General features: G+C 37.3%; 1 protein-coding gene across 1 annotated transcript in view; it reads left to right on the top strand.

The window, feature by feature from the left end:
* JMJD4 (jumonji domain containing 4) overlaps positions 1 to 25,588 on the top strand; it is a 193,931-nt gene that overhangs the window by 84,058 nt on the left and 84,285 nt on the right. The window contains exon 4 of the mRNA XM_090380301.1: positions 18,229 to 18,505. Coding sequence (XP_090236427.1) covers positions 18,229 to 18,505 — 277 coding nt within the window. The remainder of the gene's footprint in view (positions 1 to 18,228; positions 18,506 to 25,588) is intronic.

Here is a 25,588-nt window from a genome sequence, read left to right as displayed (position 1 = left end):
GCAGAATAGATGTGCAGAAGTTGGCCTTTAGCCAGTGGGTGATTGATTGCTGGAACAAATTTTCATTTGTTGTTGTGGAAGTGGGTGGTTAGAATAAAGTCAAGGAAGAGGTAGATTAATACTAAATAAATACCAGATATTTACATGTCTGGTATTTGCTGGTTTGCTTACCAGACAGTAAACTCAAATATTAGATGAGCTGGATCCAAACAAGATATCTAGCATTGATTCTAGCAACACCTGTCATTTATTGGATCAAAGAAATTTGCCTTCACATCTGTTGGGAACCAGGAAAATCCTAAAATATTTAGAAATATTGGAAACAATGGATTTTGAGGAGGGGGGATTCACAGAGTGATTATCCCTGAACATCACTCTGTGATTTTTTAATACTACAGTAAAATTGTATTTATATAAAGTAAATATGGAATATAAACAGATTCATATTATAATAATATTATTTTATACTGTAAAACTGATTATAATTTGAAAGGAGAATATAATCTGAAGTCCTCTCCCCAAGGCACAATATCCACCACTGATTGAAAGTTTCTGTTTTCAGCAGAGGTAGAGACTTTGAATTTAAAGGTTGAAGAGTTCAGTACGTGACACAGCTAAAAACTGTAGAGAATAAAAATAGCAATTGTTGTGCATTGTAGTACAGCATTCAAGGATCATCTCCTGTCCAGTCTCCTTTAAATCAATCAGAAATATACTCTTTAAAGAGCATGTCTGATAACCTAAGCCACAAAACCTAAAACTCCTCTGCAATAAAATTATTATGGAGTCAGCAGTTTGCTGTTGGAAGCAGGAATCAGCTTCACAATCGATTAATTAACTTAAAACAGAAACTAAGGCATAAACATAGCTGGAATGGTCATGTCCAAATATGTTTTAGATGGAACCAGCATTTTATAAAAGAACTGTTATTTCTGTATTTGTAGAATTTCGTATATGTTGTCATTCATGGAGACTGTATGTGCGGGTATCACTGTGACTATAATCACCATCTCCCTACATAATGCAAAAAAATGCATGGGTTTGAATCCTGTTAATCACAAAGAACTTTTATGGAGTGTTTTTTTTTTTTTTTTCACAGCCCTTTTCATACCACAGCAGAATTAGACACCTTGGGCAAGGGTAGCAAGGTGTTTTTTTCCCTGGAAGTGGTATTTTTGACTGGCATAACAGCAAAATGACCAGAGAACACAAGAACTTTACAGACAAAATTCACTTGGTTGTATGAGCTGCTGCTCAGATCAGCAATATTTTGTTTGTTTTTTCCATTGAGACTATTAATCATAGCATATATACACATGCCAATGATATATTTTTCTCAGCAAATAACAATGTTAAGGGTAACCACTGAACTTCCTGAACCAGAACAAGCTAACCCTGATGGACACACTGAGATATTGGAATATTCTAGTGATCCTAGTGAACAGGAATAATAAATTTGTCGAATTAATATCATCATCGAGAAAAGTTTTCTTCAATGTATGAATTCTGCCAATTTCTTTCTGAGAGGCTCATACAAATGTAGGACTGAAAAAGTTAGAAATGACATAATAAGGAATACAATGAACGTCCAAAAACAGTCATTAATAAAATAGAGGTGAAAAGATTGGAGTGGTTTGGCCATGTGAAGAGAATTGTGGACAACAGATTGCCCAGAGGAGCCATGGAATGGATGCCATGGAGAAGGAAAAAAGAGGAAGCCCAAGGATAGAGGTTGTGAGAACAGCTATGAATAGAAGAGGTACTGGTGGACGGAGATTGGGAAGATAGAGAAGAAAATGGAAAAAAAGAATAAAGGAATGACTTTTTGATGTTGGAGGGTATGGTTGACGAGAAAAGTTGTAATAACAGAATAAAGCCTAAGAAGAGAAGTATTTTCCAAAAGAAGAAAAGGTAAAATGTTTTGAAGATTATGCTTGCCTAATTTTAATTCTTTAGTTCGTGAAAAACAAAACACCATCTTTAATGTGTTTACTGATAGAATTTTGTGTAAAAAAAGTTTTTTCCTATAAAATTTTACCCTAAAAGATTGTTATAATGGATCCACAGCCTGAGACGTTAGGACTGAAAAGGAACAGGGATGGACAGTATGTTGAAGTTGATGACATTGAATCAGCTTTTTATAATATGTCATCTGATACTGAAACAGAATTCTATTCATGTGATACAGATTCTGAATGTCATTCAAATGCATCTGTTGATGTTAGAATGCAACAAACAACAGATGCCACATTACTTGGAGTGATGATTCTTCACAGATGAAAGCCATTTACTAAAAAGCACTGTCTACTTGTTCTAGTGCCCCAAGGCACACACAAAGGATCCTTTCAGATATAAGTGGCAGCGAACATGTTAATCAAACCAAATTAGATTTTGAATGGACTAGAGTAGAAAACTTGCTCCTTCTCCAAACAGTAGTCAAGCATTCTGGTGTCTTGCCAAAGCTATTTGCTGCAAACTTGTTCTTGTCCAAACAGTAGTCATCAAACATGCTGGTCTCTTGCCCAAAGCTACTAGCTGCAACTTTTGACCATCTATTCTCCCACCTCTGTTAAAACCTGATGGGTCTATTGCCTCCTCAGCTAAATATAAAGTCAACTTACTAGTTTGCCCTACTTTCCTTCTAACTCTTGTATCAATGACCTTGACATCACTACAAGAGTTAGAAGGCATTCTCAGAATTCTCAATGTCTCTCATGGTCTTCCATCAAAAGGATGTCAAAACTTGTGCTCCTGAGCTTGCTCATGTTCTGTTTTGTCTTTTTTTTTTACATTTTCGTATTCCACTAGTGGTTTTTTTCTTCTTGGAAATTTGCTTATATCCAGGCAGTTTCTAAAAAGGGTGACAAATCTGTCACATCCAATTATCATCCCATTGCACTTAATTCTACTCTTTCTAAACTAGTGGAGAAATCCATTAACTGTCAACTCCTGTCTTGAAACATACCATCTGATCAATGATCACCTCTATGGATTCTGTCAGTGTTGATCCACTGGTGAAATATTAGCTTATGTTATCCATCTGTGGACAAATTCAGTGGAAAAGTTTGATAAATTCCAGGCAGTTGACAAAGGCTTTTGATCATGTATGTGGCATTAAGGTCTTCTAAACAAAGTCTCTCTTCTCATCTTATAAGGATTGCAGAATGTTTTTTGCAGTTAGGAATCCAGTTTTCTGTCTTATTTCTATCTTTGGGCTATGGTAGATGACTCAGTTTTCTAACTGCCCACTAATGCTGGTGGGCAGTTAGAAGACCCTTTTCCTCTTGTTTATGGTTTTCTTCCACTGATTGGAAATCCTATCCATCATTTTGCTGATAGTACATTGCAATCCGCCTTCCAGTTTGGGAATGGTTGAATGCAGTGCACAAATGCCATCAACTTCTCAAATGTCCACCACAATTCCTTAAATGTTTAACTCCTGGTAATTCTGCAATTGGCAGTGATACATTCTTAATTAATATAAATCTTTCTAAAACTCATTACTGCCTTATATTTTGCAAAAAAGAGAATATACTGCTGTTGTACTTATCTTCAATGACACTCAGATTTCTAGACAAGATCACATATCTCCCAAATCTGCTCTACCATGGAATGGTAGAGCAGATTTGGGAGATATGTTCACATGAATGGGGTGGTGCCCCCCCCCCTCTGAAACCTCTCTCAGGCTTTTAGACTTCATTAAAAAGGGGCAGTCAGGTTAATTAATGGCCCATCTCTTACAGTCTCTTCGCTTCTCATAAATGTTCTGTTTTTGCTGCATGCCTTTCTATAGATACTTCCATTGATACTTCTTCTGAATTGATATCTTTATTTGCCCCACTCTTTTTTAAACCAGTTCCAAACATGTACCACGGGTTGTCAGCATCCATGTAGTCCTGTGCAACATCAGATTCACAGAACCGACCTTCCTTCTTCTCCACATTTAGCCTTTAAACTTCTGTTTTTCTGGTAAAACATGTATTTCCTGAAAACTCCAGTCTATAGAAATTCAAATGTAATGAATAAGTATCTACAGTCTTCTCAACCTTCACTTTAACTTCAACCTAACTTTTGTGTTTGGTGTTTTCATATATATATAGCCACTTCCTGATTTATGTAATACTTGACTTATGTAAATTTGACTTTTGCATAAATTTTTACTGGCTAGTGTAAACTTAAAAAATTCACTGAAACATATTTTGCATCCCGTAGGAGATGACTAGGATGGCAAAAATACGTAGAGTGCGTAATTCTATAAGCCAAATGCTTAAAAAGAAGTACATACAACATTCATTGTGTTTATATTGTAATTCATCTCTTTTAAATGAAATGCTCCACACGATACTCCTGTCCCTGCACACCCATATGATCACATAGTCGCCCGATCGTCTGTTGTCATCAGCAGTTGTTTTCTCTCCAAGGGTGATTATTTTATAATTTCTAATCAAATTGGATAGCAAGGGATGTTTAATTATATATTATCTTTTTTTGAAATTAGTGAGGCATCTGGACTACTTACATTGCTAGTACTGCTACTACCATTGGTCAGCACTGCCAGCCATTGTAGTTCTATGCCTCTAGGCCTTGATCAACGCTCTGCCAATGTCATGATACCATCTATCTTGCACTTCTCATACATTGTTTTTGATTATAAAGTGTTTGTACGTGTCTTAATCTTTTTATTGTACATTTTGAAGCACGCTTTGTAATATTTCCTGCACATGAGATAAAAAAAAAAAAAAAAAGAATAAATAATTCTATTTACATGTTCGTCGAACATTTCTTTTTTGCTTTAATAAAATTCAGTGCTCATAGTTGTGAGTGCTGCATAAACATTTAGGGAAATTCCAACTTATGTAAAATTAGACTTGCATTAAGTTCCACGGAATGAAACCCTTATGTAAGTCAAGGAGTGGCTGTGTGTGTGCGTGTGCGTGCGCGTGTGTTGTTGAATAGAATAACAAGAAAGTGGAAGTAAGAAAGTAGAAAAATGGAAATGCCAACTTAGAAAAATGTGGAAGTAGTCTAGTGCAGTAATAAAGACAGCAAATGCAAAACCTAAGCCGACATGGACAATAAAGTGGTAACACAAAAAAAAATAAAAACAAATAAATACAAAATTAAAGAAAGAAGGTGAGGGAGACAGAGAGAGAGAAGATAACTAATCAAATATAATATGCACCATACAAAATATACATATAAAATATACATAATAAGAAATATATAATTAAAAGATTGATAAAATAAGGATGTTGCCACACAGCTTACAAAACCAGCCTCTTCATCATCAGCCATTTTCAATCCACTGCAGGATGAAGGCCTCTCCAGCAACTTTCCAGTTCCTTCTGTTTTGTGCAATGGCCATCCATTTACTACTCACAAACTCATGAATTTCATCTGTCCATCTCCGTTGTTGTCTGCCAGGTTTTCTTCTAGCTCGTCTTGGGTACCATTTGTTATTTACTTAGTCCATCTGTCATGTCTTCGGGCTATGTGTCCTGCCCAAGACCATTTTAGTTCTTTAGTTTTGATAAGAATGTCCTTTACTTGAGTTTGCTGCCTAATCCATGTGTTTCTCTTCTTATCTAACAGTCTGATTCCCAATATAATTCGCTGTGTAGTTCTCAGCTTCTCTTCCATTCTTTTGGTGAGTGCCCAAGTTTCACTTCCATAAGTCATGGTGGGAGCGTATACATTGGTTCATTATTTTACGTTTCAGACAAATTGGGATATTGTTCCTCAGTATGTGACTATATTTCCTGAATGCAATCAATCCAAAATTTATTCTTCTCTTGACTTCCAGCCATTTATCATTATTACAGCAAATGACTTGTCCCCGATAAGTATATGACTCCACCTTTTCAATTACTGCTCCTTCAATCATTATATCCCTTTCTGTGGCATACTTGTTCATCATTACTTTTATTTTAGCCATATTCATCTTTAGTCCAAAATCCTTACTAACTGTGCATAACTGATTAAGATTTTCCTCTAATTCTTTGGGGTTGTGGCTTATGACCACAATGCCATCTGCAAAACATAAATGGTTTAGGTACTCTCCATTCACATTGGCTCCTTTCTGCAACCAGTCTATTCTTCTGAAAGCTTCCTCAAGGGCAGCAGTAAACAACTTCGGAGATATTGTGTCTCCTTGTGGAATTCCTTTCTCAATTTTAAATTCACTTTTGTCTTTGTCCAGTCTAATAAAGGAGGTAGCATTCTCATATATTTTCTTAAAAATCATAATATGTGGGGTATCTATGCCTTGTCTTTCCAGTGCCCGAAACATTGCCTTATGTTTTATGGAGTCGAATGCCTTTTCATAATCCACAAATGCCAGGCATAATGATGTTTTATATTCATTTGCTTTCTCCATTAGCTGTGACATTACTTGAAGGTGATCCATAGTTGAGAATCCTGTCCTAAAGCCAGCTTGCTCTTTCGGTTAATTGTCATCAAGTATTCTTTCCAATCTGTTAGTAATGACCCTTGTGAACAACTTGTAGATATGGGATAACAAGCTAATTGGTCTATAATTTCCAATTTCTGATTTATCTCCTTTCTTATGCAACAAAGCTATGACTGCATTATTCCACTGCTTGGGCATCACACCTTTTCTAATGCATTTTGTGAAAAGTCTTGCCAGTTTTTGTGTTATGTCTCTTTCTCCCAATTTTAAAAACTCTACAGTAACTTCATCTTCCCCCGGGGCTTTCTGATTCTTCATTTTCTTCAATGCATGTTCTACCTCACCAGGCGGGATATCAGGTGTGTTTGTATGTGTTATTAATTCGCGATCCATCTTCCCCACTGCTGGTATCATTTCCTCGTTTCTTGTATAATTCTCTATAGTAGTCTTCTGCTATTTGAATTATGCCTTCTCTGCTATTTATAAGTACACCATTGTTATTCTTCAGTTTCAGTATAATTTGTCTTTCTGTATTACTGCTCATGGCTGCTGATTTAAGTCCTTTGTTTTCCCTTAATGCTTGTTCTGCTTTTCTTGTGTTAAATCTTATGTCCTCTCTGAGTCCCTTTCTAATGGCTTTGCATAGCTCAGTATACTCAATTTTCTCCTTGTCAGTGTTTATCTTGCTCTTCATTTGTCACCTTCAATTCATCGCGACAAGTGTTTCTTGACTAATTTTTTCTTCTTTGGATTTCTTTTTACCTATAGGTTTCTTGGGCTTTATCACTTTCAGAAAGTTGTAATATTCCTTGTTGATATCTTTGTTCTGAGCAGTCTGCAGTAGCTCAAACCTGTTCTTAAGTTCCAGTTCATATTGCTTTTTCTTCTCTTCAGTTATTTCAAAGACCTTTGTATAATTTACTTGAGCCAGTTTTTTCCTTTCTTTTCTTACATCTATATCAAGTGTGCATCTTACCATTCTGTGATCACTTCCAACATTTACCGTATTTCCCCATGTATAAGATGCACCCTTTTCCAAAAAATTTGGGGTCTAAAAACTGGATGCGTCTTATACAGTGGTTGTAGATTTTTTTTACTTGCATTTCCCGCTTTTTTGCGTCTGTTGTCTTTGCGTCCATTGTTTCGCACTTGTTACCGGTATATTAGGTTACGGTTTGACACGTTCTGCCCAGAAATGGCTCAGAAAAGATTTTCGTACAGTGCTGAATTCAAGTTAAAAGTGATCCAGTTTGCAGAAGTGAAGGGAAATCGTGCTGCTGAACGTCAGTTTGGTCCTCCTCCAACTGAGAAAACAATCCGAGACTGGCTACGGGAAGAAGAAACCCTACTGAAGATGCCACGGAAGAAGAAGGCCATGAGAGGCAAGTCAGCAAAATGGCCTGATTTAGAGAGGGAATTGAAGATATGGATTGAAGAGCAAAGGGCAATTGGAATTCCTGTCCACAAAGATGGTTCAGCATGAGGCAAGAAGAATTGCTGATGAAAAAGAAGTTACTGATTTCAAAGGAGGACACAATTGGTGCTTCAGGTTCATGAAACAGAATGGACGCATGTACGCAAACAGAATGAACAGCGTTTACACATTCTTAATGCATACACGCACCAGACTTGCCCAAAAGATGCCTGAAAGCTATGAGCAGAAGGTCCTTGAATTTCATCAATTGTCAATCAATGTCGGAAGACACATCAGTTTGAGTTGGGACAGATTGCAAATATGGACGAAGTCCCCCTTCAATTTGATGTCCCAAGTAACAGAACTGTTGATAAGAAGGGGGTGAAAACTGTAACTGTGAAGACAAGTGGACATGAAAAGAGCCATTATACAGTTGTTCTAGCTTGTTGTTGTGCCGACGGAACCAAGCTGCCTCCTATGCTGATTTTTAAACGCAAAACAATGCCAAAAGAAGACATTCCTTGAGGAGTGATTGTCCATATTCATGACAAGGGTTGGATGGATCAAGATGGGATGAAGATCTGGTTTGAGAAAGTTTGGAGCAGGAGACCAGATGGGCTCTTATGCAAACCTGCCCTATTGGTGCTTGCTCAGTTCAGGGTGCACACAGCAAAAATGCAAAGAAGATTGCTGCAGAGCAAAAAACCTTGAGTAACTTGATTACACAGTAGCTTGTATTTATAGGAGTCTGTGTCCCTTGACAGTCTATAATCATCCTGTGCCCTTTTCTTCTGTCACTAAGCTCATCAGTACATTTGACATCCACTTTGCTTCATATCTTGAGTAGTATTTCTTATTTGTTATAAAACATTTAGTGGTCTCTATAATAATTACCTTTCTGGCTAATTCTCATTTAAATTTTTTTTTTTTTTTTTTTTAAACATCAGTTGGTCCCTCTGAAAAGAAATTAAAAATGTCTGAGCCCATTGTAGTCACTTTGTAAAAACAATCCTTCCTCTTTACTCTTGACAGTAGTTATTTCTTTGAATACACTGTGTTCACTGTACCCAAAAGTTCCTTTATTTGAAGATTCTTAAGTAATAATGAATTTCTGATGGAAACTATATCAAGAATATTATTGTTTTCCCCTTGTTACCTGCTTAACATATGTAGAATACACCAATCCAGGAAATTAAAATGTTTTTCTAATGGTTAAGTTGCAAACCTATGAGTTGCAATCAATATTTGGAAGGTTAAAATACCTCATGATAAGACATTCTGATTTTCTGGCTCACTCTGTCTTTATAAATGTTCTTTTGTATCACAGTCATTTGTCCTCTGACATACTCCTACTCTCATTTTTGTTTTACGAGTGTCAAACCAAACTGCCTTCATTCTACCTGCTATTGTGCCTGGGCAAAATTCCTGACATTTTCAAATTTATTCTGGGACTTATAGTATCAGTATATCATTAGTAACAATGTGTACAATATTATTACCTTTTTGTACCCTTAAAAGAAGAGAGATATTCTACAACTTTTGTATATAGCTAAGGTTGTAACTAATTTAAAATTGTAATTGTTACAGTATACCGTAACTTGATAGCTTATATCTCGTACCTGATAGTGTAAGGTATAACATAAGAACTAGATAGCGTAATTGTATCACTTCATTAGCTTAGTGCAGTTTTATTAATTAAATTTATCAACATTATTACTTTATACTGTTAGTCAATTAAATAGTATTTAAATGGAAATTATGCTCCAGACTAGATCAGCAAAGCAACAAGCACAAAGTGCCGGGAGTGCTGTGGCTTGGGATAGAACTGAAGGAGCGATTCTCCAACACATCACAGCCTAAAAAAATGTGCAACTTGTAGAATGTTTGTGGACTTTCTGGAACAGGACATGATCTAGCCATGGAGTATGTCTTTGTGGGTGCTAGGTGCAGAGAGTGTCAAGAAATTAGGGTACATGCCCTCAAAGGAATTAAATTTGGAGACCAGTCAAGCTCTCAGCTGTCCAACTCAATGCCACAATTCACTCTTGTACATCGGGCAACACAGCAGCAATCTTCAGGGCATAATCTGCTGCACCCACAGAACCTAGTTATTGTTGATGACTCTATTGTCAGAGAGACAGGAAATATATTATGCAAAAAGTATAGGTGGAATAGTACCAGGGTATGTCTGCCAGGGGCAAAAGTTGATGACGTTGTAGAGCAGATATCATCTTTTAAGGGCACAAAGGGTGATATTGTTGTACACATTAGCACTAATGATATTAAGAGTTAGAGATCTATGGACTTATTTAACAAGTACAGGACAATGTTTAGTTGCGAGTTAGGGTTAAATTTGAAAGTGTCTGCAATTCTGTCCAGACACGACAGAGGAGTATATGATGAGAGCCTTGTCAATCATTTCAGCCCTGGATAGCCCAAGGCACATGGGGTAAATTTTCCTCTACATGGTCTGTGCTTAACAGGAGAGACTGCTTCTACAGGGAGGGGATACCCTTAAATAGAAAGGGTGCAAGAATATTTGTTGATGCTATTGAGGCATGTTAGGTGGGTCGGAAAACTGCTAGCTTGGGACGATTTGCAAACTGATAGATTAAAGAAGCAACAGGCAGAGCTGAAAGTGATTCTTGCACTGCTTCTATTGAAATGAGCAGCAGCCTGGAAAGCACGGTATGGTGATTTCCAGGACTGCTGGGAGTTATCATGGAACAAGTGAATACATGGGTTGTGTTAGGATAACTGAGAGTAAGTACAGGTGCATGTATACTTGAATGTACACCAATGCTAGGAGTTTACTAAATGAATTTGAGGTGCTGGTCAAACATCAAAGTCAGATATTGTTGGGACGTAGTGTCACACAGACATAAGGAATGCAGATTGGTATTCGGAGAGTGCAATGTGTGCAAAAAGGATAGACAGAATAGGCAGAATAGGATAGACAGGATAGACAAAAAGGATAGACAGACATGGGAGGAGGGTTTATGCTGTTAGTTACGAAACACATAAAATGTAAGAAAGTGCATGGATGGACAGCTGACATCGATGGACAGTGCAATGTTGAGTCATTTTGGTGTGGCTTAAGCACTGGGAAAGCAAAATTGAGAGTAGGAGTATGTTATAGGTGTAATGATTCTGATGAGTACAGTAAACAAATGTACAGAGAAATAGTGGGCCAGTAAATCAGATTGTCTTATAATGGGAGATTTTAACTTCCCAGATATTGACTGGAGCTTGTGGCTTGTTCACTCACACATTAGCAAGGCTTTTGTGGATTTATTGGATAATTGTTTTCTCCAGCAGCATGTACGAGAGGCAACTAGAGGGAGTAATACTCTTGATTATCAGCAGTGATTCTTCATGTACAGTCTGTCCTCGTATAGCATGATAGTTGCGTTCCTAGAAACCCTCGTGCAATGCAAAATCGTGCAATATAAACAACAGGCCCTATGGGAAAAGTAGGGTTATGTGCCGACCACCCAAGATTGAACACACATTTGGAACCAAAACATTACCAAACACAATAAGTAATCGGGTAATTTTAATCGTTATAAAATACTTGCGTATTTTATAACGATTAAAATATGTAATAAAAATAATATTATATTATAATAAAGTATTTTTATTATTTTTTAATACTAAAAAGTATTTTTTACGGATAAAATACGTATTTTATTCGTAAAAAATTTATTATATTAAATAAAAGTCATAATAAAATATTGCTAATGCTTTTGCTTCTATCGTAAGCAAACTTGCTTTTTGTTTGATTTTCTATCCAAAGAGATGACAGCCGTTCCATCTCTTCCAATTCTTTGTGTCTTAATCTAATGGATTTTAATTACACTTTGAGTTGTTCCCGCTATGAACGTTGTTTTTATTTTCTCTGCATTCTTTGTAATTCTCCGTGTTGCCTCATTTAGGTCTGTAGCACGTGCAATATCACATGGTCTTTCATTTCGCTCAAAGCGTTTCACAATTTCATATTTTTTCTCTATCGACAGAAGCGGACTGGCCATAAGCCTTACGGGGGAAACCATGGTGGGCCGGAGGCCGGTGTGATTTTGGCCATAAACCGTAGTATGAGGCCACTACAAATTTTCCCGGGTAAGAATTTTTGACCCAGTCCGCCTCTTTTATCGATATTGCTGCTTTTTTTTTTCTCTGTGAATCTGCAGTGTCTTAGCCAGGATGCTTCCTTTTCACACCTTTTAAGTATTTTACTAATTTTTAGGGAATAAAGCACAATTACAAACGAGGAGGCAAGCTTGATACACATAAACAAAGCTGCGCGCGTGTAGCAACTGAATAAACAACACCGTAAAGGCCGAGATACACTATTAACACCTCATATTTTACTAAAGCACATTTCTGGGGGTTACTACCATAAAACAATAAAAACAATTTCCAGTTGCGTTTCTGCTAGTGGAATCTGTTATAAACTGGTAGTAAACTCCATCTAATTGCATTTGCGATTATACCGATAGTTGGAATTGTGTTGGTTTTTACGTTATTATGGTGAAATGTGTTTCCTCTTCACTGATATAAAACACATAAATATTTTCAGAATCTTCTTCGTTCCTATCGTGTTGCGTTCAGTTGGGGTGATTCCGCATTCGACTGCCATTTCTTGTAAACACAAAGGCGAATCGTGTATAAGCGAATTCGGTTCGTGTTATATAAGATAACGTTCCCCTATTTATAAATCGTGTATGATCAAATTCGTGTAATGCAAACACGTGTTATACGAGGACCGACTGTATTAAGAATCTGCACATAAAGGAATCACTAGGTTGCAGTGATCACAGTGTTCTGATGTGGGATTTACTTAAAGATGTAACTACCATCAGAGGTAAAGAGAAGGGTTTGTTTTCATAAAGTTTACTATTCTGGTCTCAGACAGTTTTAAATTCTATACTGTGGGACCAACTGATGATGTTACCAACAGCAAATTCTAAATGGGAAGCATTCAAGGGAGTAATCTTGAAAGCTACTAGGCTTTTCATACCAGCTAAGAAATACTGTTCTAGGTTTAGGCCTAAATGGATGGCAGATGAACTAATGAGACTCATGGCAGAGTAGAAAATATGCATGGGATATGTATAAATTATCAGGTGACACAGAAGACTATAGTAGATATAAGCTAGTCTGTTATCAAGTCACTAAGGAGGTTAGGCAACTGAAGGCAGATTATGAGACATGTTTGGCAAAGGATGTATGTCAGATGAACTAATGATACATGTGGCAGAGAAGAAAAATGCATGAACTAATGAGACTCATGGTAGAGTAGAAAATATGTATGGGATATGTATAAATTAACAGGTGACACAGAAATCTATGGAAGATATAAGCTGGTCTGTAATAAAGTTACAAAGGAGGTTAGGCAGGTAAAGGCAGATCACGAGAAATCTTTGGCAAAGAATCCAAAGAATAACAGCAAAGAATTCTTTACTTATGTAAACTCTAGAAGGAAGGGGATGAATCAGATTGGTCCACTTGATACCGATGATCCTGCTCAGGTAGCTAACAAACTGAATGAGTATTTTGCATATACGTTTACACATGAGGAGTTCTTTAGGGAGGGGAATACCAGAGGTGTATTAAACTGTGATAGTGAGTTAAATGATATTTTTAATAACTGAGAGCAAAGTGGAGGAGAAATTGTTAAAGATAAACATAAAAAAGGCACCTAGGGTGGATCGGTTCTATCCTGTTATATTAAAGGAGGTGGCAAAGGAAGCAAGCAAACCCTTAGCCGTAATTATGAGATTTTCTTTGGACTAAGTGAAGGCACCCATAGACTAGAGAAGTGCAAATGTGACCCCAATTCACAAAGGATGATCAGAGGGTGACACAAGTAATTACAGACCTGTTAGTTTAACTTCTGTTCCGGGGAAATTTGCAGGCACTGGTTAAAGAAGCACTGCAGGATCATTTAGACAACACTTCGGTTATAGTTCTAACAGAGCATGGGGTTTGTGAAGGTGAATTCTTGTCTGACCCGTTTGATAGGATACTATGATGTGGCCCACAAAGGAACTAGATGCAAAATATAATAATTTACATATCATATACTTGTATTTCAGGATAGCTTTTGATATTGCACATGGAAGACTACTGTACAAATTGGAGCACTATGGCATTAAGGACAAAACGCTGCTGTGGATAAAGGGTTGGTTGAGTGGGACAAAACAGAGAGTGGTAAACAATGGACACTGCTCTTCGTGGACTAAAGTTATTAGTGGAGTCCCCCCAGAGTTCAGTGCTGAGGATGATACGAAGGGTGGCAGGGTTGTTAATGACACTAATGACAGTACGCTACTGCAAGGGGTCTAGAAACATTGAGCAGATGGGCTGAATGGTGGCAACTGAAGTTTAATAGTGACAAATGCAAGGTACTACATATGGGTTGCGGTTACCCCAGAATAACATATCAACTGTGTGGTACTACACTCAAGGTGGTAGAGAATGAAAAGGACCTGGGGGTAATTGTGCAGTCAGATATGAAGTTTTTTGAGCAGTGCAGACAGTCTGCAAGACTAGCTCATTGGGTCTTGTCAATGATATACAGGAAATTTTTCTAGCTGGGATAATCCCCTTTTATAAGGCAATGGTCAGGCCACACCTTGAGTACTGAATACAGGTTTGGAGGTCTCATTTTAGGAAGGATGTAGAGCTGCTGGAACGAGTACAGAGAAGGGTAACAAGATTAGTGAATGGAACAAAGGGTTGTTCTTATTCTTTGCACTTGCGAGGTGATCTGATTGAGGTGTATAAGGGTTTGAACAAGCTCAATGGTTTGAACAAGGGTTTGAACAAGCTCAATGGTTTGAATAAGCTCTGAATGGTTTGAACAAGCTCAATGCTGATGGAATTCTGCCTCTTGTCCAGATTAATTGCCTGAGGCAACGTAAGTTCAAATTGAGGAAAGACAGTTGTAGAATGGATATATGGAAATTTGTGCCTTTAGCCAGCATGTGGTTGGTTGCTGGAACAAACTTCTGTCTGTTGCATCTGTTGTAGAAGTTGACAGCTTAAATAAATTCAAAGCAGAACTAGACAGCTCAAATAAATTCAAAGCAGAACTAGACAAACATTTGGAGCGAATGGATGGGTGAAATGGGAAGTTTTTTTTTTTTTTTTTTTGGTTGATGCTGTATAAGCTTGCTTTCTTGCATCATTGCCTCTACCAATGCTAATGCTACATCTTTTGCAAAGGATGCAAAGAAAAATAGCAAAGTCTTCTTTGCATATGTAAACTCTGGAAGGAAGGGGATGAATCAGATTGGTCCACTTGACATCAGAGTGTCAATTATTGATGAACCTGCTGAGGTAGATGACTAACTGAATGAGTATTTTGCATCTGCATTCACACATGAGGACATCTGTAGGGAAGTGGCCAGAAGCTTATCAAACTCTGGTAGGGAACTAAATGATTTTGTAATAACTGATAGCAAAGTGGTGGAGAAATCGAATATAAGAAAGGCACTTGGGGTGGATAGGATCTCTCCAGTTATATTAGAGCAAGGAAGTAAGTAAACCCTTAGCCATAATTACGAAAGTTTCCTTGTACTCAGGGGAAGTTCCCATTTACTGGAGATGTGCAAATGTTCCTCAATTCACAAAGGGGGATGAAAGGGTGACATGAGTAATTGCAGACCTGTTAGTTTAACTTCTAGGGAAAATAATGGAGTACCTGGTTAAAGAAGCAATGCAGGATCATCTAGGGAAGATTGCAGTTATAGTTCAGACACAGAATGAGTTTAAGGTTGAAGACTTGTCTGACAAATTTGATTAGATAGTATGATGTGGTCACAGAGGAACTGGATGCAAAAAATAATTTTGATATCATATACTTGGATTTTAAGAAAGCTTTTGATACTGTTGCACATGGAAGACTATTGTACAAATTGGAGCAGTATAGCATTAATGGCAAGTGGCTACAATGGATAAAAGGATGATTATGTGGGAGATGACAGTGAATGGTAATTAATGGACACTGCTCTTTGTGGACTAATGTTATTAGTGAATTCCCCCAGGGCTCTGTGTTGGGTAAATTGTTGCTTTCTATATTTATCTATGATATTGAGGAAGATATATCAGGGTTAATGATACAAAGGTTGGCAGTTTTGTTAATGACTGTAATGATTGTGCACTACAGCAACAGGATCTAGACAAGTTGAGCGAATGGGCTGTGAGGTGACAACTGGTTTAACATTGACAAATGTAAAGCACTGCATATGGATAGCAGTACCCCAGAGTAATCTACTAACTGGGTGGTACTACACCCATGGTAGTGGAGAATGAAAAGGACCTGGGGTAATTGTGCAGTCAGATATGAAGTTTTCTGAGTAGTGCAGACAGGCAGGCTGCAAGAGTAGCTCATGGTTTCTTGTCAGTGATATACAGGAATTTTACTAGCAGGGATAAGGATGTCATTGTTCCCTTGAGGCAGTAGCCAGGCTGCACCTTGAGTACTGTATACAGGTCTGGAGGCCTCATTTTAGGAAGGATACGGATCTGCTGGAAAGAGCACCAGGGGCTCACATCTGGTGAGTATGGGCTTGGCAAACCCAGTGTCCTGAGCTGGGTATCGTCATTCTTTTCTTGATTTCTTGGTAATTCCCTTCTACTTCTGACTCTCTTCCCCCCCCCCCTTCAGGGTAACGCAGGAATTTTTTTTTTTTTTTTTTTGGCTGGTGCAGCATAAGGCTTCCTTGCACCATATGGCTAATAGTAATAATAAGGGCAACGAGATTGGTGAGTGGAACAAAGGGTTCTGTTACCAAGAAAGGCTTAAGTTCTACAAATTTCCGCATCTGGAGACTAGGTGTTTGCGAGGTGATCTAATTGAAGCGTATAAGTCCTTGAATGATGTGAGCAAACTCAATTCTGATGGGATTCTTCCTCTTGCTCAGATTATTCACCTGAGGTGACATAACTTCAAATTGAGGGAAGACAATTATAGAATAGATGTGCAGAAATTTGTTTTTAGTCAGCCATTGGTTGATAGTTTGAACAAACTTCCATCTGTTGTAGTGGAGGTGAGCAACTTAAATAAGTTCAAGGCAGAACTAGACAAACATTTAGAGTGAATGGATTGATGAAATGGGAAGGTTTTTTTTTTTTTGGCTGATGCTATATAAGCTTGCTTTCTTGCGCATATGCCTCTATTAATGCTACATCATTAATTTTTGCCCTTAGCATTTCCCATATTTCTGACAAATATGCCAAAGCTACTTTCTTTTAGTTCCTTCTACCCTTGCTAATTTTGCTATGCTGCCTGATGCATCTGAGTCAGCTGCAGCGTCATGAGTTAAGTAGCGGAGTACTTAATGTATCATCCTGTTTTAATTCCTTGAAGATATCCAGCCATTAGCCCACTGAAATTTGCCTATAAAAGTAGGCGAATTTCAGGGCTTTCTTTTCTGAATTTTTGCTTAATTTCCTCTGTCTCTATTTTGATAACACACAGCAGCAACTTCTGTGGCTCTATTATGTCCTGTTGTAGTGAGCTCCACATGCCAGTCACACAATATGCAAATGACACGACCCTGATTTGTATGAGAACAGTCCTTGGAAATTCCTCTTAAAATCAAACCATTCTCACTTTCTGAGCCCTTTTCTTTTCTGCTCTAGTGTGAGCCATGATTTTAGTTAAAATTTAAAAATTACAGCACTGTACCTCTGTACTCGGAATGGCAAGTATAATAATAGTGCTGCACTATTCAGTTACTACACTATTCCCAGTGTTGTGGTATAAAAATTACATTATTTATATATTATAAAATTGTTACAGTATATAAAACTTATAATTCATAGACTTTATAAACACCCTTGTAATATTACTTATACACCTATGGTTTTTAACATACTTTACATAAAGGAGCATTAAAGCGTGTTTTATATTGATGCAGTGAATGCAGTAGTGGCAATATTCTCTATGTCAACTATGATTTTTTGTGAATAACTCATCCAAGAAAGAAGAAAAACTCTCGGCTGCTTAATGCAAATAAAACGTTCACCACAGATTTGATACAAGCAAATATCAAAATCCAATAAATGTTAAGCATATACGTAGAGATCTGAAATCATTTGCAAGCAATAGGTAGTGCAGTAGTAATATTGCAAAAGCTTTAATGTTCTATATAAAATACATTTTGCAATCATTACCAAGAAATGGTAATGATTGCAAAAAAAATCCTTAGCCTTTAAAGATATATCATGTAATGACAATAAGATGAAATTAAATTGTTGTATGAAGACAAAGAAAGACACAGCATTTGTTAATGTTTTTTCTTAGTTACAGTTTCATAATTTCATACACATTTTTTTTTCAGCTGTGAAATATGGGTTCTTATAATTGTTTTTTCTTCTTTTCTGCCTTCAACAGGACTCCATTTCATGCTGATGTATTTGGGTCATACAGTTGGTCTGCTAATATCTGTGGGAAAAAAAAGTGGCATATATTTCCTCCTGGTATGGAGGAATATTTAAAAGATTGCAATGGAAAACTGGTTTATGATATTACATGTGCTATGAATGATACGAGCTGCTACCCAAAGTCACAAGAACTCAAAACAAAATTTGGTTTTGGCATAGAGATAATTCAGGAGCCAGGAGAAATAATTTTTATCCCAAGTGGTTGGTATCATCAAGTGTGGAACATAGTAAGTAACTAGTGCATTGGTATATACCATATATATTTTAAAGAAATTAATTTAATTAATATACAGTTAATTCTAGTCTTGCTACTTATATATTCTGCAGCTCATGAAATAGCAGCAACAAAATGCTTAATGAGTTTGTTTTTTATTTAAGAACATTTGGTATTATCTTATTTGCCACAGATCGTTTTGATATTTGTTAAAATTTGTCATACAGACATAAATTATAATATTACCGTAATATCTAGATATAATTCTTAGTAATTTGAAAAAAAAAAAAAAAACTGTTGTTAAAAAAACAGTTCTATGATTGATGAGATCATTGTTTATTTTCATGATTATAAACATATGGTTATTCATAAATACTTTTTCCCATGTTTAAAGTAGTATGACGTAGTAGAGATATCAGAAACACGATGCCACTCAGCTATCAGAAATGTGAAATTTGAATAGCATTAGTTGAGGTATATGACACAAGAAAGCAAGCTTATAGAGATCAGCCAAAAAAAAAAAAAAAAACCTTCCCATTTCATCCATCCGGTCACTCCAAACGTTTGTCCAGTTAAGCCTTAAATTTGCTTAAGCTGTCAACTTACAACAACGGATGGATGCACTTTTTTCAAAAAATTTGGGGTCTAAAAACTGGGTGCGTCTTATACAGTGGTTGTAGATTTATTTTTACTTGCATTTTTCGTGCTTATTGTCTTTGCGCACATTGTTTCACACTTGTTACCGATATATTAGGTTACGTTTTGCCACGTTCTGCCCAGAAATGGCTCAGAAAAGATTTTCGTACAGTGCTAAATTCAAGTTAAAAGTGATCCAGTTTGCAAAAGTGAATGGAAATCGTGCTGCTGAATGTAAGTTTGGTCCTCCTCATCCAACTGAGAAAACAATCTGAGACTGGCTACAGGAAGAAGAAACCCTACTGAAAATGCCACGGCAGAAGGCCATTAGAGGCAAGTCAGCATAATGGCCTGATTTAGAGAGGGAATTGAAGATATGGATTGAGGAGCAAAGGGCAATTGGAATTCTTGTGTGCACAAAGATGGTTCAGCATGAGGCAAGAAGAATTGCTGATGAAAAAGAAGTTACTGATTTCAAAGGAGGGCCCATTTGGTGCTTCAGGTTCATGAAACAGTGTATGCATGTACGCAAACAGAATGAACAGCGTGTACGCATTCTTAATGCATACACGCACCAGACTTGCCCAAAAGATGCCTGAAAGCTATGAGCAGAAGGTCCTTGAATTTCATCAATTGTCATTCAATGTCGGAAGACACATCAGTTTGAGTTGGGACAGATTGCAAATATGGACGAAGTCCCCCTTCAATTTGATGTCCCAAGTAACAGAACTGTTGATAAGAAGGGAGTGAAAACTGTAACTGTGAAGACAAGTGGACATGAAAAGAGCCATTATACAGTTGTTCTAGCTTGTTGTGCTGATGGAACCAAGCTGCCTCCTATGCTGATTTTCAAACGCAAAACAATGCCAAAAGAAGACATTCCTTGAGGAGTGATTGTCCACATTCATGACAAGGGTTGGATGGATCAAGATGGGATGAAGATCTGGTTTGAGAAAGTTTGGAGCAGGAGACCAGGTGGGCTCTTACGCAAACCTGCCCTATTGGTGCTTGATCAGTTCAGGGCACACATAACAAAAAATGCAAAGAAGATTGCTGCAGAGCAAAAAACAAAACTTGCTGTCATACCTGGAGGCTTGACATCCCAGCTCCAACCACTTGATGTCAGCATTAACAAACCCTTCAAAGCTGCCATGAGAGATCAATGGATAAAGTCTTCTAGGGACAATTTGACACCAGCAGGAAGAGTGAAGAAACCAACTATAGGAGAAGTTTGTACTTGGGTGAAAAGATCCTGGGATAATATCAAGATTGAGATCGTTGTCAAGTCATTTAAGAAGTGTGGCATTTCAAATGCCATAGATGAAACTGAGGACGAGGCAATATATGAAGACAGCGATTTGTCATCAGACACAGATGAGGACAAGCTAATGGATGGGAGTTTTGACAGTGATGAGTTGTATGAATTTTATGATGAATAAAACTTGAGTTCAATAACTTTATGTAATACATTTTTTTTTTTTCAAATTTCGGGACCCAAAATTAAGGTGCGTCTTATACATGGGGAAATACGGTATGTTCCAGCAATCAACTACCCGCTGGCTAAAGGCAAACTTCTGCATGTCTTTTCTAAAATTGTTTTCGTCAATTTGAATCTATGCCCACTCAGGTTCTTAATCTCAGCAAGTGGAAGTATCCTATCAGCGTTGAGCCTGCTCAAACCATTCAAGAGCTTGTACACCTCAATCAGATCACCTCGCAGGTGCCTAGTCTCCAGATGCTGCAACTGACAGAATTTAAGCCTCTCCTGGTAAGAGAACCTCTTTGTTCCTTTCACCAATCTTGTTGCCCTTCTCTGTACTCGTTCTCTGTACTTGTTGCCCTTCTCTGTACTCGTTCTAGCAACTCTACATCCTTCCTAAAATGAGGTCTCCAGACCTGTACACAGTACTTAAGGTGTGGCCTGATTATTGCCTAATACAAAGGTATAATCATCTCTTTGTCTATGCTAGAAAAATTCCTATATATCATTGACAAAACTCCATGACCTGCTCTGGCAGCCCGCCTGCACTGCTCAGAGAACTTCATATCCGACTGCACACTTACCCCAGGTCTTTTTCATTCTCCACCTCCCTGACTGTAGTACCACAGAGTTGGTATGTTTCTCTTGGGTTACTGCTCCCATATGCAGTGCTTTGCATTTGTCAATATTAAACTTCAGTTGCGACTTCTCTGCCCATCTGCCTAACTTTTCTAGATCCTGTTCAGTAGCATAACGTCTTTACTATCATTAACAACCCTGCCAACCTTGGTATCATCTGCAAACTTGGACATTAAGCCTGATATACCTTCACGATATCATTAATAAATACATAAAACAACAATGGGCCCAGCACCGAACCCTGGGTGACTCCACTAATAAGATTAGTCCACGTAGAGCAGTGTCCATTTATTACCACTCTCTGCTGTCTCCCACTCAACCATCCCTTTATCCATTGCAGAAACTTGCACTTAATGCCATACCACTCCAATTTATACAGCAGTCTTCTATGTGCAACTGTATAAAAAGCTTTCCTGAAATCCAAGTATATGATATCAAATTTATTTTTTGCATCCAGTTCCTTTGTGACCACATTGTAGTATCCAATCAAATTGGTCAGACATGACTTCCCCTTAACAAACCCATGCTGTGTCTGAACTATTACTGCAGTCTTGTGTACATGATCCTGCATAACTTCTTTAACCAGTGATATGCTCTTGATTAAGAAGCATATAGAATCTAAGGCAGTGTGATCAGATGATGTGGGTTGCTAGTGCCATGTTGACTGAGTCAGTTTGGTGTGATATAAGCATTGGAAAAACTAAAATGAAAATAGGGATCTGCTACAGGTCAAATGACTGTGATGAGTATAATGAAGAACTACACAGGTAGGTAGAGCGAGCTAGTAAATTGGATTGTCTTATAATGGGGACTTTAACTTTCCAGTTATTGACTGGAACTTGTGATTTGGTCAGTCACACAGTAGCAACAATTTTCTGGATTTATTGGATGACTGTTTTGTATAGTAGCATGTTAGAGAAGCAACAAGAGAATTCAATACTCTTGATCTGAATATCAGCAGTGACTTACCATGCATTAAGAATATCCAAATAAAGGAACCACTAGGCAGTGATAAATAATACATTGATGTGGGATATATTAAGAATATAACTACTGTCAAGGGTTAGGAGAAGGGATTTTGCTTTCGTTAAGGAAACTACAATGAGAACAACTGATGGTGTTATCAACTGCAAATTCTAAATAGAAACGTTCAGCAAAGTAATCTTTGAGGCTACCAATCTTTTTATACCAACTAAGAGATATACAGTTCAAGATTTAGACCTAAATGAATGTTAGATGAACTTATGAGACTAGTGGTAGATCGACAAAATCCATGGAGTGATTATAAATTATCAGGGAATATGGACTCCTACAACAAGGCAACAAACAAGACTGCAATCAAATCACTAAGGGGATTAAGCAAGCTGAAGCAGATTAGGAGAAGTTCTTGGCTAATGCAAAGAAAGTAGCGAAGAATTCTTTACTTGTGTTTACCCTAAAAGGGGGTCAACAATATTGGCACACTAGATATGAGTGATATAACTAATGATGAGTCTGTTCAGGTATGATCTTGTAGGAGTTTACTATGTATGGGTTAATGCACACATCATTTCTACTATCCAGGTAGTTGAAATGCACTGTTTTAATTGTAATTAAAACAATGCAATTATGTTAATTATAATTAAAACGTATTTAAAACTATTACTTTGGTAGCCAGAAATGATGTGTGTGCACTAACCCATGCATAAGTAAACTCCTTCATACTCTAAGACTTTAGCCAAGAAATGTCTTTTAGGTATGATCTTGTTGGACTAAATAAACAAAGAAACAAACTAAATAAATATTTTGCATCTATATTCATGCATGAAGTTTTTAGGGATGGCAACACAAGAAGTACACCTAGTTAAAAATGGGAGAAAAATGATTTTATTATTACTTTGAATATTGTGGAAGGGAAATTGCTGAAGCTAAAAGTAAAAAGTTCCTGGGACTGATGCAATCTATCAAATTACATTAAAATAAGCAACAAAAGAGGTAAGCAAACCCTTGGCCATAATGATGAAAGCATCCTTAGATTCAGTGGATGTTCCTAGAATCTGTCTTATATTCATAAAGAAGGATCAAATGGTGATGTGAACAGTTATAGACACCTAAGTTTGAATTCTGTTTCAGGGAAGGTAATGGACTCGGTGGTTGAGGAAATATTGCCGGATCATCTTAACAGGAATGGAATTGTACAGAAATTGCAGTATAGTATACATTTGTTAAGTGGAGATTCTGTTCGACCAATCTGCTTAGCTACCTTGAAGCAGTAACAAAGGAATAAATGCAAATAATTTTGACGTCATATTTAGATTTCAGCAGTGCTTTTGACACTCTTCCATGTGAAAGACTGCTATACAAATTACTGCAGTGTGGCATTAGGCGTAAGTTACTGCTATGCATGAAGGGATGGCTGAGTGGCAGAAGACGTGGTTGTAAATGGGTACTGCTTTTCTTGAATAATTTTATTAGTGGAGTCCCTCAGGGTTCAATGCTGGGCCCTTATTGTTTACAGTATTTATTAATGATATTGAAGACATCAATGTTATTGTCTAAGTTTGTGGATAATACAAAGGTTGGTAAATAACAGGAAACAAGGCAGAATACCGTAACAAGATGTAGAAAAATTAAGCAGGTGGGCTGAGATTTAATATTGGTAAATACAAGGTACTGCATATTTGGACAGTGCTAATCCCAGAATAACATACCAGCTAGTTGTTATTTATTACACTCAAAGTGGTGGAGAATGAAAGAGACCTAGGGGCAATTACCCTTAGGTCTCTTTCGTCAAGTTCTCTGTGTGCCACAGACAGGTGCTAGAACAGCTCATTGGATTCTGTTAATGATACAAAGATACTTTGTCACCAGGGACAAGGAGGGGATTATCCAATTGTATAAGGTAATAGTTAGGCCACAGCTTGAGTACTGCATACAGATTTGAAAGCTCTTTACGTGTTTGCCAGCATTACCTACAGTATTTACAAACCAACTTCAAAAATCGCAGGATTGAGTCAATTTGGATTGGGAAGTGCAAAGAAATTTTTGATTTTCATACTGAGAAGAAATCTTCTCAGCCATATTGAGAAGCTTTCTTCTCAGTATGGCTGAGACTGAATTATTTTTGCTATCATTGTATATATATATATATATTTTTTTTTTCTTAATAGTAATATTGTAAGATGTTCATAATTGGGGCCACCAGGATATTAGCATTAGTAGAGGAACATGATGCAAGAAAGCAAGCTTATACAGCATCAGCCAAAAAAAAAAAAAAAAACCTTCCCATTTCACTAATCCATTCATTCCAAATGTTTGTGTAGTTCTGCCTTGAATTTATTTAAGCTTTAAACTTCCACATCAACAGATGGAAGTTAATTCCAGCAATCAACTACCTGCTGGCTAAAGGCAAACTTCTGCACATCTATTCTACACCTGTCTTTCCTCAGTTTCAATCTATGTGTTATAAATACAAATCAATATATTACAAACCCCTCAGGTTTGTAATTTGAGCAAGTGGAAAAATCCCACCAGCCTTCTCAATCCATTCAAGGCCTTATACACCTCAATCAGATCGCCTTGCAGGTGCCTAGTCTCCAGAAGCTGCAATTTGCAGATTTAAACCTTTCTTCATAAGAGCAACCCTTCATTCCATTCACTAATCTTTTTGCCCTTCTCTGTACTCATTCCAACAGTTCTACATCCTTCTTAAAATGAGGTCTCCAGACCTGTATACAGTACTCAAGGTGTGGCCTGACCATTGCCTTCTACAAGGGGACAATCATCCCCTTATAGCAGATTCCTGGATATCATTGACAAGACACCATGCAGCCTTTTTGCACTGCTCAGAAAACTTCATATCTGACTGCACAACCACCCCAGGTCTTTTTCATTCTCTACTACCCTGAGTGTAATACCACACAGTTGGTACATTACTTTGGGGTTACTGCTACTCATAAGCAGTACTTTACATTTGTCAATGTTAAACTTCAATTACCTCCTCTCAGCCCAACTGCTCAACCTTTCCAGATCCTGTTGCAATAGTGTTCTATCATTACTGTCATTAACAACCCTACCAATCTTCATATCGTCTGCAAACTTAGACATTTACCCTGATATACCTTCATCAATATCACTGATAAATATCGAAAACAACAATGGGTCCAACACCGAACTCAGGGGGAATTCCACTAATAACATTAGTCCATGAAGAGCAGTGTCCATTGATAACCACTCGCTGTCGACTCCCACTCAACCATCTTTTTATCCATTGTAGCAACTTGCCCTTAATGCCATTCTGCTCCAGTTTGTACAGTAGTCTGCCCTGTGCCACAGTATCAAAAACTTTCATAAAATCCAAGT

The sequence above is a fragment of the Mastigoproctus giganteus genome, chromosome 8, assembly GCF_048544385.1.
Source record: "Mastigoproctus giganteus isolate SK-2022 chromosome 8, ASM4854438v1, whole genome shotgun sequence".
Classification (NCBI taxonomy): Eukaryota; Metazoa; Arthropoda; class Arachnida; order Uropygi; family Thelyphonidae; genus Mastigoproctus; species Mastigoproctus giganteus.
Note: the sequence above shows the minus strand (reverse complement) of the source record. Positions and strands in the feature narration are given on the sequence as shown.